The following is a 17,953-nucleotide window of genomic DNA, read 5'->3' as shown; positions in this document are numbered from 1 at the left end:
AGAGAGTGATGTCTAGTTGGGTATATATGGCAACAAAACCGGAACTAGCAGAATACGCAAGTGAATTCGGATTGGATTGGTCGGGAAAAAACGAGGACTTACGAAGAACATTGACGGCTCTTTCAAAGAGCACGGACCACTCAGAAACGATAGGAAGGAATCTGACACTGCTAGCGGACAAATACAAGAAAGATAAAAGCCCCACCCGGATACCAGAAATCATAGTAACAGAGATAAGCTCGAGGATGGGCGACGAAAAGGAGACAAAAATGGAGGGAAAGATGGAAACAGGAACAATCGATAGAGTGCGGAATTGGGGAATTAGATACAAAGGTACGACAAACCCGCTGGAATTCCTCGAGAAGATGGAACAATGGGCCACCGGATACGGACCCCGGCATGATCAGCTGGTCCAAACAATGTCATTCATACTGGAGGGAATCGCTATAGACTGGTGGAATACGACACCAACAAGGATCACCTCATGGGTACAACTACGAACGGAACTACTGGAGTACTTCCTGCACCGAGGTATGGAGAACAGTTGGAAACCCAGTTAGGCCAGTTGAGGCAACGAGAGAACGAACCAGTAAGGGAGTACGCGATGAACCTGAGGAAGCTCACAGAGACGGAAAAACTCGACTGGGTGTACAAAAACTGTAGGAGCTAACTGAAACTGTACACAAGGAGAAACGGATTAATAACGCTAACAGAATTCCTTAAGCTAGCCGAGGAAGTAGAGGAAATCGAGCAAACGGCAGAGTGCTGCCGAACTGGGTCGGGAAACGGAGGAGGCCTGAGCGAATAAAGCTGGCAACTTAGGCAAGGAGGATAGGTCCAGCGGCAGGCGAACACCTAATCTGCGATGGCTACCAGATAATAGCACGCTTCGGAATCGCGAATAGGAGCATCAAAAAGCGCGATGAATAGAAACATGTTCCGCGATTTAAAGAACCAAGAAAGATGGAGCAGTGTGTCGGATCACGACAAAATGCGATTGGAGGGTTCTCGGCGAAAGTCGAGTTTGGAGGGCAAGTGTTTGATACAACATTCTACGTTGGGTATGAACGTAGAAGGAGGAATCCTCCTGGGAATGGATTTTCTGGCAGGGGCAGAGAGCGTGCTGAGGTGTGGCGGACTAGAGCTGTGTAAAGAACTGATTTTCTTGTTTCTGCTCGCTACGAATTGCAACGGCTTACTCAGAGATTTTGTTTGTTCGCCAAGAAGAAGACAGAGTCTCAGATTTACCAACTTTATTTAGCGTCACTTGCTGAACAGAATTCGGAGACCCGCGCCGTCGGATGCGCGTCGTTGCTCCTTCGTCGTCCTTCCTTCGTATGCCTGCGTCGCTTCCGGTGGGGAATCCGCACCGGCTCGCCTGGGGCTTAGGATGTTATGGCGACAGGGTGTATCGTCCGTGAGTTAAGCTAGCGCTCCTCTCCGAACCACCGTTGCGACCACTGACTCCACCGTCCCTTTTCTGACCACGCTAGGTCCTGGTGTTCGCTCGTCCTTTGCTGATCTTCACTTGCGGAGATCCACTTGGGATGCTCGCTTGACGCACTTGTGTTTCCGCTGCTTCACTGTCACTCGGTATTGACTGACCGCCCGTGTGGCGTACTTTCGCTGACTCCTGTGTACTTCGCGTAACTTTTCCGACCGACTGTGTGGCTGTATGGCCCTTCGCGTACTTCTTCTTGACTGTCCCGAGCTGCGCCGGCGCCGTCCCTTATATCGGCTGCGGGAATCCCGTTATTACCCCTTTCGCACACGGCTCGCTCGGGTACAAGGTCCAAACATGTCCCGTTAGTTCACGGTGCGTCCTCTTTGTGCCTGTCCCAAGTCCGCACCGTTACCGTATGACCTCTACGCCCTTGGCGGGTTTGAGTCCAAGGTCCAGCGCGGTACCGTTATTTCACGGTCTCTCCGCTTTGCCGGGGTCCAAGGTCCAATATTTCCCGTTTGACCTGACCGCCCTTGACTCCTCTCGCATTCCAGCCGTCTTCTCTGTTGCTACGCCGATCTCCTGCACCCGGATTAGTGGGGAGTTTTAAGACTCCTCACATCTCCCCCTTTCTTCGGAAGTATTTGAAAAGAATGTTGGTTCCGGCGGTCCTTTGCTTTGGTTCCTCCTTGCATAGGCAACTTCCTCGATCTCCTCTCGTCGACCCTGCGCCCTTCGTTCTCAGCCTGGCAGTCGCAGCTTAGTAGACCCCGTCGTTCATCGTCTTGACTTGGCATCTTGAACATCCTTGCGCCTTCCTGATCGCAGCCTTTACGTCTCAGCCTATTTGAGCATCTCGACGTGGCATCTTGATCCTCATCGTTCTTTACTCCTCACGTCGACCTGCGCCTCCTTGATCTCAGCCCGGCAGCCTCAGCCTAGAAAACCCTGTCGTTCGACATCTCGACTCGCCCTTCTCCAGCCTCCTGTATCTTTTGCCGTCTGCTTCTGGTCACCAGCGCCGCATTTAAATTTCCCGCCTTCTCATCGCTTTTCATCTCTGGCAACTCTACCGATACTCACCATGATCGAGTTATCGATGTTAGCGACCGGTGTTGCCACTTCCGATTCCTATCGATGTTGTCTCATCGCTGATTGCACGATCCAGCTATCGATATTCATGTTCCGATATTCCGATGTTCCGATGTCGTGCCGATTGCTGTCAATAGTGTGACAGCGTGTTGAAAATCAATATAAAATCCAGTATTTTTTGGTCCCTATCGATCTCACTATCGATCGACCGCTGTTATTGTAGCGCCCCCATCCCGATTTTCTCCAAACACGTGGATTTCGGAGTGGCAGCTCAATGGAGGTAAATTACGGATTTTTGCGTAAAATCCGCCATCTTTACTTATCCTCTCTTTGTTTTAGCTCCTCAAATACGATATGATGCCCCTTGATGCTCCAGGGTTGCTGGCCCTGGACACAGGCACCCTGGAGGCCCTTCTGCAGGGATCCATGATGAACGCCCCCTGCATGCTCCGGGCGGTTGCCCCTGGACCCAAGCGCCTTGGAGGCCAGCTTGCCGTCTTCGTTTCCGCGCCTGCCGCAGCCCCGCGTCGACTTGCCGGCCCGCGTGCCTGGCCCCGCGTCCGTTTGCTGGCCCGCGTGCCTGGCCTCGCGTCCGTCTGCCGGCCCGCGTGCCTGGCCTTGGCTGCTGCGGATGTCTTCGCACCTTTTTTTTCAAGTGAGCTATGTGCCCCTCGCCCTCACCTGACCCACACAAATCGCTGATTCTTTGTTCAACACCTTTATTGGGTTACGTAAACCCTGATCTCGCCGCCGCGTCGCACTTTCAGGCGGAACCGCTGGCCGTCCAGCATGAACAGTTTGGCCCAGCGGTGCTTACGCCGTCTACCCGCCCGGGCCTCGGCCTCCTCGACCACCTTAGGTGGCCACTCCGCGCGCTCGATCTCTCGCCCCAGCTTCTCACATAGCGACCCCTGCCTGCGGAGGCAGGGTCGCTGCGGCGGCTGTCTCGCCTTGGGGCATGATTTCTGCCGCGCGAGTTTCGGTGGTGGTGGTGCGGGCCACACCCACGGACCCTTCTCCGGGTTCCCCTCCGGGCCGTCGTCCTCCGTCCGGACACGAACTCGCGGGTCGCGCGCCCGCTGCTCGACCGGCCTCCTCGCGACCGCGCCCACCTCCTCCCACACGCGGGCCTCCGGCGTGTCCTCCGCTGGTGTGGGCCACGTCTACGTCACCGTCTGTTGGTGCCACCGGCGGCCGCCCATTCCGATTGTGCGCAGCGTCTGCGCGACGTGCGCCTGGTCTTCTTCCCAGGACTGTTGCCGCTCGCACCGGGGCCTCTCCCCATGCTGGGGTGGCGGCGTCGGTGGTGCTGGCGGCGGTGTCGGCGTGCGTGGTGGTGGTGGTGGTGGCTGCGGCTTCGCCGGTGGCGGTGTCGGTGGCAACGGCGGCTGCGGTGTCGGTGGCTGCGGCAGCTCTCGCTGTTGCGGCTCCGGCCTCGGCGGCTGCGGCTGTCGCTGCTGCGTCGGTGGTGGTGGCGGCTGCGACGGCGGCGGTGGAGTCGGTGGCAACGGTGGCTGCTGTGGCAACGACGGTGATTGTGGTACCCACAGCGCCTCCTCCTCCTTCTGCCACTCCAACAGGCGTTCCTGCCACGCGGCCTTGGCAGCGGCTGTCTTCCGCTCCACCACCATCCGTTCGAATCGTCGCAACGTGGCGTTCCGCGCGTCCGCGAACTCGCGCATCTCCCGCAGATCTCCCAACGGCATCGCGTCTCCTAGACGAATCCGCCTCCCACGGAATTCGCAACTGTGTGCGTTAGCCGTTAACGGTTTTCCGGCTGTGTACCCTCCATGTCCCGCTCTCGCGCTCCAACGGGCCTTTTGTGTGTGTGTGTGTTTATCTGCGACTCTCGACTTTTCGATACCCTGTATCGTCTTCCCCCTTCTTCACGAAAGGGATTGTCGGTCTCGTTGTTCTCTGGGCCGCCGGCGCTCACGCTTCCCGGCTTCAAATCGCTAATATGAGCCGTTTTTGTTTTCCTCGTTGTTGCGTGTTCCAATATTTCTTTATTTTGAAAGGCCCGTCGAACCTTGGTGGCAGCTTTGCCGCGAAGCCCTTAGCTGCTTTTGACAGGTGGTGCTCTTTGGCCCACACAGTTTCTCCCACCTTGGGTTTCCACGGCATCCTTCGGAGATTATAGTGGCGTGCCTGATCCTGCGCTGCTTTTTCCATATTTCTCCGCACCAGTTCGAAGATCTCCTTGAGTTTTTCCGCGTTTTCTACCGGCGTCTGTAGACATCTGCCCGTTCCGGCCGTATGTTCGTCGAACAACGCATTTGGCAGCCTCGGTTCTCTTCCCTGCGTTATAAATGCCGGTGAGTATCCGGTGGTTTTCGCCACGCTCGTGTTTATAGCCAGTTGCAGCTCTGGCCAGTTCTCGTCCCATGTCCTCTGATCGGCCCCTGTGAACTGCGCGATCATTGTTTTCACGGTCCTGTTGGCCCTTTCCGTCGGGTTTTCTTGCGGAGTATATGGAGCCGTGAGCTGGTGTTTTACACCCAGCTCCTCCAAAAACCTCTTGAAAGCCCTGCTCGTGAATTGGACTCCGTTGTCCGTGATCATGATTTTTGGCACTCCGTACCTGGCCACTATTTGCTCTCGCATGTCAGCATTTTTCCGGCTGCTTGCAGCTGGTTGGGCTTATATTTCATGCAGCTCTCGCAGTTCCGCACGTACCTTCTGACGTCTCGGTGTATTCCTGTCCAGTGGTACCTGGCTGCCACCCTCGCCATTGTCTTCCGACTTCCCAGGTGTCCTGCTTCATTTTCCTCCGCATCTCATCTACCCACCTGCATTCCTGCTGCTCGTCCGGTTGCCCTTCTTCCTTCTCCGTTATCCTACGGCTAGTTTCCTGCAGCGGCTATCTCAACAGGGCGTCCGCGACGATGTTCAGCTGGCCTTTTCTGTATGCAATTTCGAAGTCGAATTGTTGGAGCTCCAATGCCCACCTCGCGATCCTTCCGGACGGACTCTCGATGCTTTTCAGCCACTTCAGGGCCATGTGATCCGTTATCACTTTGAAGTGGTAGCCTTCCAGGTACGGTCTTAATTTCCGGACAGCCCACACTATCGATAAGAACTCCTTCTCTGTTGCAGAATAATTCTTTTCCGCTCCGTTCAGAGCTCTGCTGGAGTAGGATATGACCCGCTCGCCTTGCTCGGAGTGCTGTGTGAGGAAAGCGCCCAGCCCGTAGTCGCTGGCGTCCGTCTGTAGCACGAACGTCCTTGTGAAATCGGGGCATGCCAGGCGACCAACCTGGTTTTGACGGCCTCGAATGCTTCTTGGTGGGCGTCTGTCCATTCCCATTTTGCCTGTTTCTTTAGGAGTGCGTTCAGCGGTTGTACCAACGTCGCAAAATCTGGTACAAAACGTCTGTACCACGACGCCACTCCTAGGTACTGTCGCAGCTCCTTCACGTTTCCCGGGGGCTTTAGCTGAGCTATTGCCGCCACTTTCTCCGGATCCGTTCCGATGCCCTGATCCGTCACTCGGTGGCCCAGGTATTGTAGCTCCTTCCGAAAGAACTTGCACTTATCTGCGTTAACTTTCAGGTTTGCCGCCCTTAGCCTCCGGAAAACCTCTTTCAGGTTGCGCTTGTGTTTTTGTAGTGTCCGTCCGATCACAATTATGTCGTCCTGGTACGCAAACGTTGCCGATGCGGAGTGCAGTCCGAATGGCATTACTTTCCACTGGCATAGGCCCTTTCCCGGCACCGTAAATGCCGTATATTGCCGACTTGCCGTTTCCAACGGAATCTGCCAGTACCCGTCCAGACTGCTTATGTATTTCGCCTCCCTTAATTGATCCAGAATGTAATTGATCATAGGCATCGGGTACGCGTCCCTTGCACTCTTCTCAACTCAGCTAACTCTGACTTTAGGAAGCCATTAATATCATCCTCCGCGAAGTTTGTTGCCCTCTCCACAATTGCCACTGACAGCTCGCGTGCACCGCTTCGAACCACCTGTCTCGTTGGTATCGTTGCGCTTAGACCCGCGCATGCTATCCTGGCTCCGACTTTCGTTAGGAAATCCCATCCCAGTACTAGAGCGTCGATGATGTTGTGGAGGATTAGCAGTTGCATTCCTACTGTCCTCTCTCCCAGTCCTATATCCACTTCGAGCAGCGATGTGACCTACCAAACCGTCCATCAGCCATCCGCACTTATCTTCTTGTGGATACGACCTCTCCCACTGCCCGCAACCTGTCCGCCAACTCTTCGCTAATAAAGCTTGCTGTGGCTCCAGTGTCCATCGTGGCCTTAACTTCCATTCCGTCTATGAGCACTATGGCGGACCGTTGCCTTTCTTCCGCCTTTAGCTTGCCCATTAATTTTGAGGGGCAGCACCTTGCGAGCCCTGGTTGCCCCTCTGAGGCTGGGGTCGCGTGGCGTTTTCCGATCTTGGACAGCACTCTGCGGTCTTCGGGCCGATTTTCCCGCACGTCCAGCAAAAGGTGATCGGTCGGTTCCGACATTCCCGCATCCAGTGACCCTGGCTTCCGCACCTATGCCAGGCTTGTGCTGGGTTTAATACAAACCCCCGCCGCACCGGGTCTGGCCTTCGCCCGTTCGTTCGATGGTCCTGTGGGCTCCTCTTGGCACCTTCTGCACACCGCGTGCTGTTCCCCTCTTGGGAAATCCCGCTGGTGGCGGGCTCTGTGGGTCCGCTCTGACTCGAAACGCTCCCTTTGGGAGTCCAGTTCCTCGAATTCGTCGGCCAGGGCCATCAGAGCATCCAGGTGTCGGCACTCGTACGGGCGGACAAACATTCGTAGAGCTGGAGTGCTTTTCTCCCTTATCCTCTCCAAGATCTCTTTCTGGGACATCCCCAAAGGCCGCATTAGGGTCTGCATGACCACCATATAATCTTTGAAGCACTCGCCATGCCGCTGCTTCCTCTGCCTGGCCTGGTCTGCCATCTTCGTCATGAAGCCTCTGGGCAGGAAAAATTCTTGGATGCTGTGGATAAACTCTACCCATGTCTCCCAGAATCTGTTGTTGGCGATGAACCACTTTAGGACCCTGCCCTTCAGCAGTTTCAGCGTCTTCCTCATATGCTCGACCAACCCTTCGAGCTTAATGCCTAGGGCGCTCGCTATTTCGGGAAAGTCATCCCTCTTCAGGCTGTATAGCCACGATTTTCCCATCTTCTCCTCTGTTCTTTTGGTCAGAGCAATCACGGTTGGGCGCCAGATGTAACGAACTGATTTTCTTGTTTCTGCTCGCTAAGAATTGCAACGGCTAGCTCAGAGAGTTTGTTTGTTCGTCCCACCAAATTTATGATTTGTGTGATTGCCCGACCAAGAAGAAGACAGAGTCTCAGATTCACCAACTTTATTTAGCTTAACTTGCTGAGCAGAATTCGGTGACCCGCGCCGTCGGATGCGCGTCGTTGCTCCTTCGTCGTCCTTCCTTCGTATGCCTGCGTCGCTTCCGGTGGGAAATCCGCACCGGCTCGCCTGGGGCTTAGGATGTTATGGCGACAGGGTGTATCGTCCGAGAGACCACTGACTCCACGGTCCCTTCCTGCGTATGCCAGGCACTTGTCGCCCTTGCCGACGGATAACTGCGGGCGCGACCTGGGCTTAGGATGTTATGGGGCAGGGTGTATCGTCCGTTAAGCTAGCGCTCCTCTCCGAACCACCGTTGCGACCACTGACTCCACCGTCCCTTTTCTGACCACGCTAGGTCCTGGTGTTCGCTCGTCCTTTGCTGATCTTTACTTGCGGAGATCCACTTGGGATGCTCGCTTGACGCACTTGTGTTTCCGCTGCTGACTGACCGCCCGTGTGGCGTACTTTCGCTGACTTCCGTGTACTTCGCGTAACTTTACCGACCGACTGTGTGGCTGTATGGCCCTTCGCGTACTTCTTCTTGACTGTCCCGAGCTGCGCCGGCGCCGTCCCTTATATCGGCTGCGGGAATCCCGTTATTTCCCCTTTTGCACACGGCTCGCTCGGGTACAAGGTCCAAACATGTCCCGTTAGTTCACGGTGCGTCCTCTTTGTGCCTGTCCAAAGTCCGCACCGTTACCGTATGACCTCTACGCCCTTGGCGGGTTTGAGTCCAAGGTCCAGCGCGGTACCGTTATTTCACGGTCTCTCCGCTTTGCCGGGGTCCAAGGTCCAATCTTTCCCGTTTGACCTGACCGCCCTTGACTCCTCCTGCACCCGGATTTGTGGGGAGTTTTAAGACTCCTAATAGCTGGATAAAAGAAGGACAGGAGACAAAAGGATAAATGAGAAATGAAACACAAGAGAGACGACAAAGCCAGGGGAACCGTCCGAGGAGAAGATCAATACATTCCTGGAGGAGAACAAGCGGATATTCGAGACAATGTAAGGAGTCAGTACCGCAGCAACGCACAAAATATACCTCAGAGACGACAAACCCATTAAACAGAGGTACTATCCGCGAAACCCAAAACAACAGGCTATAATTAACGAACAAGTAGTCGAATTACTCAGCCTGGGTCTGATCCATACAGTGCATCAGTGGTGCTGGTAAGGAAAAAGAATAACGAATGGAGAATGTGCATCGACTACAGGCTATTAAACGACCGGACAGAGAAGGATGCATACCCGGTACCACGCATGAACTTCCTCCTCGACCAGCTAAGGGAAGCCAAATTTATAAGCACCATCGACTAAAAATTGGGCTACTGGCTAGTCCTAGTGGAGAAGAAGAGTAGACAATATACGGCGTTTACGGTACCAGGGCGAGGACTGTTTCAATGGACGGTGATGCCATTCGGACTGACGCATTGGATGAAAAACATTTAAAAAATGATTTGAAATGGTGGGCGTCACAGTTCTGGGCGTCCTCTTTGATCAGCTTGAACTAAAATTCTTGCTACTTTTTTTATATGCTATTATTAATATGCTATTTATGAACTTTTTCGCATTCTTTGAACGCTGCTGGTGAAAGAGTACTGAGGAACACAAAGGAAAATTTCGTTAAAATAATTGTGCCTACCAGTGTAAGTTAACAACTAATGGAGCGCTCAATATATTTGAGTCAGCAGCAATATAGTTTACATTCATAATGCCCTAGCAACTAAGTACCTTCATACAAACAATGCTAATACGTCCCAACTGAGTTCAGCGCTCCGCGCTAAGAACGGTCAGCAGCGGCAATCGGACACCCAGTAACCGGGGTACCGAATTGCGCTGCATAAATGCTGAGTCTGCTTGCCGACCATGGGTTTATGGCGTGATGTATTGGAGCTAGGGTAAATTTATATTTTCTCGATTCTTTGTATTCAGTTTTAAGCTAGCACTTTAACAATAAAGGACAGCTACTCCGGCACTTAGTCGTAAAGTACCATTTGTTTATATTGAACATTCTCGCTAAGCCAAAAGGCCAGCGTTCGACCAAGGGGGCAAGGTCACGCCCTCCATCATAATCAACGTAAGAAGTCATCATTCTCTGGCCTAGCAGCCGGACACACCGAGGACTCAGGAAAAATCAAATTTTTGATGACAACGGATCGCTGCATTCGACAGGTAAAAGTTCAAAAGGGTTGAATCCAAAAATTTTCAAAATGCAAGGTAGAATAAATGTATAATATTCTTTGCACGTGCAGGCATACCTGTTTTACCGAAGTACTAATTTTCACATATTTTTCAACTTTGATGGAAAAAAGAAAGCGATCTTACACCGACTTATGGGTTTGGCGTATGAGGTGTTGTTCTTGAATATGTTCTTTATCATATTCAAAAGAGATCGGGTCCCCCGACGTCCCACCCCAAATTTCCAAGGCAAAAGATACTTTCAACTCAGCGTAAAAAACGCGCGGCTTAGAGCAAATTGTGCTGTGGCGGGCATACATTTTTTCCTGGAGCTGGACGACAAAACTATTTCGGACGGAAATATGTTCATGGCGTCCGTGATCCACCTTAGACTCAGAAGTGACGGTTCTGACTATTGGAAAAATCCACGGCCTTCTTCGGTGCATTACTTTTTCAAGTATGCAAAACAAACCCGAACATTGATTAAGGATACTGTGACTGACATTGAGGGCCAAATTTCTGAAATAAGCCCCATGGAATATAGGACTAGGAAATGAAGGCCCATCAAGGAACAATATGAATTTGCCCTTACAATTGTTGATGGAAAAGTTCTCAAAGTACTGACGGACACTAAGTCAACATGGAAGTGTGCCATCTGCCATAAAAAGAAAAATGATTTCAAAAGCGTGGACGACTTGATCAAGGATGATCATAACTTGCAGCACGGTATTTCGCCCTTGCATTGCAGGCTAAGGACTTTGGAGTTCATTTTAAAACTGGCTTACTAACTTCCAAGAAGTAATGAACATTTTAATGAGAGGGCATCATATCAAAGGAAAAAGAAGCGATCAGGAAGCAAAAAGATACAGGACGAAATTAAAGAACAGCGAGGACTAAAGGTAGACGCCCAAAACTTTACGGGAATACCAACGATGGGAATACCTCTAGAGCATTTTATCACCATCACAAGGAAGTTGCTGAAATTACTGAAGTATGCCAACCCATAATTGAAAGATTGGGTGTGATCTTGAACGCAGTAAATTGCAGAGAAAGCGTGAATGCTGAAGAATTCGGAAAATATGCTGAGGGGACATCACACCTGCTGGAGGCTACCTATCCCGATAAGAAGATGACGCCCACGGTTCACAAAATGCTTGGCCACGGAAAGGATCTAATCGAGTACCAAAGTTTGCCAATTGGTGAATTATCCGAGGAAGCCCAAGAAGCCAAGAACAAGGAATACAAGAAATTCAGGTACTCCAACCCATTAAAATTTCAAGGACGAAACCAAGTGCGGATCTATTTTGTATGTTGGCGGCATCTTCTAATCCTTTTCTGGCTTCGTTAAGAGGCACTAGATATAATACTAAATATGTAATATATGTATAGTTATGGTCCAGATTGTTCTGTTTTATTAAATATTGTAGAATAAGATGCATTATTTGTACAAAAAAAGGTAAAAATAGATAAAAAAAACTTTTTTTTAATTTTTTTATTTTGTGTTTTTTAAATATTAAATATGTACCATATTAGCATTTTCAGAGAAAACAAATAAATTTGTCGAAACTGTATAAAAATTGAGAAAACTGCCTCAAAAAACATTAATTTTCGAGTATAAAATTTACTTTTTATCACACCATATTACTATATGCCCACTTAATCGGAAGGTACTAAAATTACCTTTCAACTGTGAGCCATTGGACTGATATTTCCCAAATATTTTGGCTGATAAGTCAAAATTGACATATAATAATAATACCAATCTGTAACAACGATACAAATACAAATTTTCTTCTTCGTGTGCTTTATTATTCGCTAAAAAGAATATGCTGCTGTTAAAAAATATAATAATAAATCATACTCCTAAGTAACTGCAAGTGCAAACAAAAAGCTTAGCCTATCAAATGCTAACAAAAGTTTGCTTTTTTTATAGTATTCAATATATTTTATTTCAAAATTCATGAAATTAACTTTCTAAACTACTATATTTTTATTGCAGGCTTATCAAATCACTACACTTATTCGAGAATACTCTGAAGCTTCAAAGGATATGTATGTTTCTTGATCTTTACGTGTTACGCCCAAGAGAGTTATTCTGGGAGTCCAAAATTGGAATATTTGCTATCAGCTCACTCAAAACCAACTGCTAAAACAATGCGATGGCCATGTCCGTCTGTCCGTACGAACGTCGAGATCTCATGAACTACAAAAGCTAGAAAGTGAAGATTAAGCATACAGAGAGACATAGACAAAACTGACAAGTCCAAACTTTTGAAAAATGTTTTAATATTTTTTAAATTTTGCATTAGTCTTGCAAGTTACTATCGATTTGCAGAATAACGTATTGCAACGCCCACTGTAACACTTTTGAAAATGTTGTTTATATTTTTTCACATTTTTGTTAGTCTTGTACATTTTTCTCGATATGCCAAAAATTTTTTGACCACGCCCACTCTAACGCCCACAAACCGCCAAAAACTGTCAGTGTGAAAATTTCTCCTTTGCTCTTCCACCAGCTCAGATAGTCGGGGAATTTGACTATTGCGATCTCTATTGTTGTATATAGGTCAGTTGTAGTCCAAAAGTTTTGCAACACCAAATGCAGTTGTCCAAATCAGCAGTCTAAAGGAATGAAACTAAAGCTGCTGAGGCGTTGAGTCAGCGGTCCCACGTCAGCTGCACAGCGGGCTTGCGACGGATGCAAAAGTACATAGTATGTATTCTGCCCAGCTCTCTTAGAAAATATTTAAAAAGCTTTAGTTGGTTTATACAAGACCCGCAAAGAATACAAACGGGTCCTGGCTATGAAACACAATAACGTGTGACAATAAAATAATAAAAGGAATAAATAATAAAAGGAAAAATAATAAACAATAAAATAATAAAAGGAATAAATAATAAACAATAAAATAATAAAAGGAATAAATAATGAAATAACAAATAATAAATAGTACATAATACCTAATACTTAATACATCATACATAATAACCAGCCCTAGTTCGAATTCGCGCCCAAACGAGCCACGGACTAAACCAGAAACCCAGCCACACAAAATCGGGTAAATCGATAGCACAAGCAAAATCGATGAGCCAACAAATCCCTATATAAAGCGGGCGGCTGGCCTCTGGGAAGTCAGTCAGTGTTCGGCAGCGATCGGATGGAAGTCATCAACCAAAAGCGATCAGTCAGCTCTACAGCAGGATCTCCCAGTGGCAAATATAATAAACCAAGATTGTAAGTGTTCATTCCTATTGCCTCTGCTGACTTAAAGGTCCAACAACAGGGGATCCTTCAATAGCACCACTGTCCTGAAACAAATAAATTTCCTGGACGACCCTGGCCGTCCCTGACTACCAGAGGCACGACAGAACGTCAGAGGTGGCGCCCGAACAGGCTTATAGTGGTGATTACAGGGAAACCGACGCCGAGAGAGTGATGTCTAGTTGGGTATATATGGCAACAAAACCCGAACTAGCAGAATACGCAAGTGAATTCGGATTGGATTGGTCGGGAAAAAACGAGGACTTACGAAGAACATTGGCGGCTCATTCAAAGAGCACGGACCACTCAAAAGCGATAAGAAGGAAGCTGACACTGCTAGCGGACAAATACAAGAAAGATAAAAGCCCCACCCGGATACCAGAAATCATAGTAACAGAGATAAGCTCGAGGATGGGCGACGAATAGGAGACAAAAATGGAGGGAAAGATGGAAACAGGAACAATCGATAGAGTGCAGAATTGGGGAATTAGATACCAAGGTACGACAAACCCTCTGGAATTTCTCGAGAAGATGGAACAATGGGCCACCGGATACGGACCCCGGCATGATCAGCTGGTCCAAACAATGTCATTCATACTGGAAGGAATCGCTATAGACTGGTGGAACACGACACCAACAAGGATCACCTCATGGGTACAACTGCGAACGGAGCTACTGGAGTACTTCCTGCACCGAGGTATGGAGAACAGTTGGAAACCCAGTTAGGCCAGTTGAGGCAACGAGAGAACGAACCAGTAAGGGAGTACGCGATGAACCTGAGGAAGCTCATGAGGTTCACAAAGCTCACAGAGACGGAAAAACTCGACTGGGTGTACAAAAACTGTAGGAGCTAACTTAAACTGTACACAAGGAGAAACGGATTAACAACGCTAACAGAATTCCTTAAGCTAGCCGAGGAAGTAGACGAAATCGAGCAAACGGCAGAGTGCTGCCGAACTGGGTCAGGAAACGGAGGAGGCCTGAGCGAATAAAGCTGGCAACTCAGGCAAGGAGGATAGGTCCAGCGGCATGCGAACACCTAATCTGCGATGGCTACCAGATAATAGCACGCTTCGGAATCGCGAATAGGAGCGCCAAAGGCATGGTAGACACCGGAGCATCGAGAAACGCGATGAGTAGAAACAAGTTCCGAGATTTAAAGAACCAAGGATGATGGAGCAGTGTGAGGGCAGAAATATCGCTGGCGGACGGATCACGACAAAATGCGATTGGAGGGTTCTCGGCGAAAGTCGAGTTTGGAGGGCAAGTGTTTGATACAACATTCATGATCATTCCCAACGTAGAAGGAGGAATCCTCCTGGGAATGGATTTTCTGGCAGGGGCAGAAAGCGTGCTGAGGTGTGGCGGACTAGATCTGTATAAAAGAAGGACCGGAGACGAAAGGATAAATGAGAAAGGAAACACAATAGAGATGACAAAGCCAGGGGAACCGTCCGAGGAGAAGATCAATACATTCCTGGAGGAGAATAGGCGGATATTCGAGACAATGGAAGGATTCAGTACCGCAGCAACGCACAAAATATACCTCAAAGACGACAAACCCATTAAACAGAGGCGAGGACTGTTCCAATGGACGGTGATGCCATTCGGACTGACGCATTGAATGAAAAACATTTAAAAAATGATTTGAAAGGGTGGGCGTCACAGTTCTGGGCGTCCTCTTTGATCAGCTCGAACTAAAATTCTTGCTACTTTATTTATATGCTATTATTAATATGCTATTTATGAACTTTTGCGTACTCTTGGAACGCTGCTGATGAAAGAGTACAGAGGAACACGAAGGAACATTTCGTCAAAATAATTGTGCCTATATTTGAGTCAGCAGCAATATAGTTTACGTTCATAATGCCCTAGCAACTAACTAGCTTCATACAAACAATGCTAATACGCCCCAACTGAGTTCAGCGCTCCGCGCTAAGAACGGTCAGCAGCGGCAATCGGACACCCAGTAACCGGGGTACCGAAATGCTCTGCATAAATGCTGAGTCTGCTTGCCGACCATGAGTTTATGGCGTGATGTATTGGAGCTAGGGTAAATTTATATTTTCTCGATTCTTTGTATTCAGTTTTAAGCTAGCACTTTAACAATAAAGAACAGCTACTCCGGCACTTGGCCGTAAAATACCATTTGTTTATATTGAACAATATCGCTGAGCCAAAAGGCCAGCGATCGGCAAGGTCACGCCCTCCATCATAATCTCCGTAAGAAGTCATCATTCTCTGGCCTAGCAGCCGGACACACCGAGGACTCAGGAAGAAGACATTCCCAGCGTCTGGAGTTGCAGAAAACATCCGGGCTGGGGGAATAAGCTAATTTGTATGGCTGTAACTTGACTTAGCTGCTATGAGCTGAAGCCGCACAGTGGCTCAAAAGATACAGATACTATACAAAATTCAAATCGATCAAAGCGATCTTACACCGACCTATGGGTTTGTCGTATGAGGTGGTGTTCGTGAATATGTTCTTTATCATATTCAAAAGAGATCGGGTCCCCCGACGTCCCACCCCAAATTTCCAAGGCAAAAGATACTTTCAACTCAGCGTAAAAAACGCACGGCTTAGAGCAAATTGTGCTGTGGCGGGCATACATTTTTTCCTGGAGCTGGACGACAAAACTATTTCGGACGGAAATATGTTCATGGCGTCCGTTGTCCCCCTTCGACTCAGAAGTGACGGTTCTGACTACTGGAAAAATCCTCGGCCTTCTTCGGTGCATTAGTGGCGCTCCATCTTTTTCAAGTATGCTAAACAAACCCGAACATTGATTAAGGATACTGTGACTGACACTGAGGGCCAAATTTCTGAAATAAACCCCATTGAATATAGGACTAGGAAATGAAGGGCCATCAAGGTACAATATGAATTTGCCCTTACAATGGTTGATGGAAAAGTTCTCAAAGTACTGACGGACACTAAGTCAACATGGAAGTGTGCCATCTGCCATAAAAAGAAAAAGGATTTCAAAAGCGTGGACAACTTGATCAAGGATGAGCATAACTTGCAGCACGGTATTTCGCCCTTGCATTGCAGGCTAAGGACTTTGGAGTGGCTTACTAACTTCCAAGAAGTAATGAACAATTTAATGAGGGCATCATATCAAAGGAAAAAGAAGCGATCAGGAAGCAAAAAGATACAGGTTGAAATTAAAGAACAGCGAGGACTAAAGGTCCTGCCCAAAACTTTACGGGAATACCAACGATGGGAATACCTCCAGAGCATTTTATCACCATCACAAGGAAGTTGCTGAAATTACTGAAGTATGCCAACCCATAATTGAAAGATTGGGTGTGATCTTGAACGCAGTAAATTGCAGAGAAAGCGTGAATGCTGAAGAATTCGGAAAATATGCTGAGGGGACATCACACCTGCTGGAGGCTACCTATCCCGATAAGAAGATGACGCCCACGGTTCACAAAATGCTTGGCCACGGAAAAGATCTAATCGAGTACCAAAGTTTGCCAATTGGTGAATTATCCGAGGAAGCCCAAGAAGCCAAGAACAAGGAATACAAGAAATTCAGGTACTTCAACCCATTAAAATTTCAAGGACGAAACCAAGTGCGGATCTATTTTGTATGTTGGCGGCATCTTCTAATCCTTTTCTGGCTTCGTAAAGAGGCACTAGATATAATACTAAATATGTAAATTATAGTTATGGTCCAGATTGTTCTGTTTTATTAAATATTGTAGAATAAGATGCATTATTTGCAAAAAAAAGGTAGATAAAAAATTGACAAAATAAAAAAAGTTTAAATTTTTTTATTTTGTGCTTTTAAAATATTAAATATGTACCATATTAGCATTTTCAGAGAAAACAAATGAATTTGTCGAGTATAAAATTTACTTTTTATCACACCATATTACTATATGCCCACTTAATCGGAAGGTACTAAAATTACCTTTCAACTGTGAGCCATTGGCTGACATTTTCCAAATATTTCGGCTGACAAGTCCAAATTGACATATAAAGATAATACCAATCTGTAACAACGATACAAATACAAATTTTCTTCTTCGCGTGCTTTATTATTCGCTAAAAAGAATATGCTGCTGTTAAAAAATCAATATAATAATAAATCATACTCCTGAGTAATTGGAAGTGCAAATAAGCTTAGCCTATCAAATGCAAAAAAAATTTTGCTTTTTTTATAGTATTCAATATATTTTCTTTCAAAATTCATGAAATTAACTTTCTTAACTACTATTCTTTTATTGCAGGCTTATCAAATCACTACACTTATTCGAGAATACTCTGAAGCTGCAAAGGATATGTATGTTTCTTGATCTTTACGTGTTACGCCCAAGAGAGTTATTCTGGGAGTCCAAAATTGGAATATTTGCTATCAGCTCACTAAAAACCAACTGCTAAAACAATGCGATGGCCATGTCCGTCTGTCCGTATGAACGTCGAGATCTCATGAACTATAAAAGCTAGAAAGTTAAGATTAAGCATACAGAGAGACATAGACAAAACTGACAAGTCCAAACTTTTGCAAAAATGTTTTAATATTTTTTAAATTTTGCATTAGTCTTGCAAGTTTCTATCGATTTGCAGAATAACGTATTGCAACGCCCACTCTAACACTTTTGAAAATGTTGTTTATAAATTTTCACATTTTTG

At 47.6% G+C, this 17,953-nt stretch overlaps 2 protein-coding genes across 3 annotated transcripts; both read left to right on the top strand.

The window, feature by feature from the left end:
* The first annotated feature begins 8,628 nt into the window (after positions 1–8,628).
* On the top strand, positions 8,629–11,591 carry LOC120322325. Its single transcript, XM_039377366.1, has 2 exons — positions 8,629–11,040; positions 11,097–11,591. The coding sequence occupies exons 1-2, from the start codon at positions 10,982–10,984 to the stop codon at positions 11,395–11,397; spliced, it is 360 nt and encodes a 119-aa protein (XP_039233300.1). The 5' UTR covers positions 8,629–10,981; the 3' UTR covers positions 11,398–11,591.
* Positions 11,592–12,497: 906 nt separating this feature from the next.
* On the top strand, positions 12,498–17,950 carry LOC120322321. 2 transcript variants are annotated; one of them, XM_039377363.2, is made up of 3 exons: positions 12,769–16,590; positions 16,647–16,853; positions 17,551–17,950. In XM_039377363.2, exons 1-3 carry the CDS (start codon positions 16,532–16,534, stop codon positions 17,699–17,701), a joined length of 417 nt encoding a protein of 138 aa, XP_039233297.1. In that variant the 5' UTR covers positions 12,769–16,531; the 3' UTR covers positions 17,702–17,950. The 2 variants fall into 2 exon arrangements, 1 of the variants encoding a protein (XP_039233297.1); XR_005562096.1 differs by lacking the exons at positions 12,769–16,590; positions 16,647–16,853 and adding an exon at positions 12,498–12,762.
* Positions 17,951–17,953: the final 3 nt, after the last annotated feature.

The sequence above is a fragment of the Drosophila yakuba genome, unplaced genomic scaffold, assembly GCF_016746365.2.
Source record: "Drosophila yakuba strain Tai18E2 unplaced genomic scaffold, Prin_Dyak_Tai18E2_2.1 Segkk57_quiver_pilon_scaf, whole genome shotgun sequence".
Lineage (NCBI taxonomy): Eukaryota > Metazoa > Arthropoda > Insecta > Diptera > Drosophilidae > Drosophila > Drosophila yakuba.
Note: the sequence above shows the minus strand (reverse complement) of the source record. Positions and strands in the feature narration are given on the sequence as shown.

Bases quoted from the DNA above. Each gene is read 5' to 3' on its own strand.
- LOC120322325 (XM_039377366.1), top strand. From the start codon at position 10,982: ATGGGAATACCTCTAGAGCATTTTATCACCATCACAAGGAAGTTGCTG. The intron at 11,041-11,096 runs GTATGCCAACCC...AGTAAATTGCAG, and splicing joins AAGTTGCTGAAATTACTGAA to AGAAAGCGTGAATGCTGAAG.
- LOC120322321 (XM_039377363.2), top strand. From the start codon at position 16,532: ATGGGAATACCTCCAGAGCATTTTATCACCATCACAAGGAAGTTGCTG. The intron at 16,591-16,646 runs GTATGCCAACCC...AGTAAATTGCAG, and splicing joins AAGTTGCTGAAATTACTGAA to AGAAAGCGTGAATGCTGAAG. The intron at 16,854-17,550 runs GTACTTCAACCC...CTTTTATTGCAG, and splicing joins AAGGAATACAAGAAATTCAG to GCTTATCAAATCACTACACT.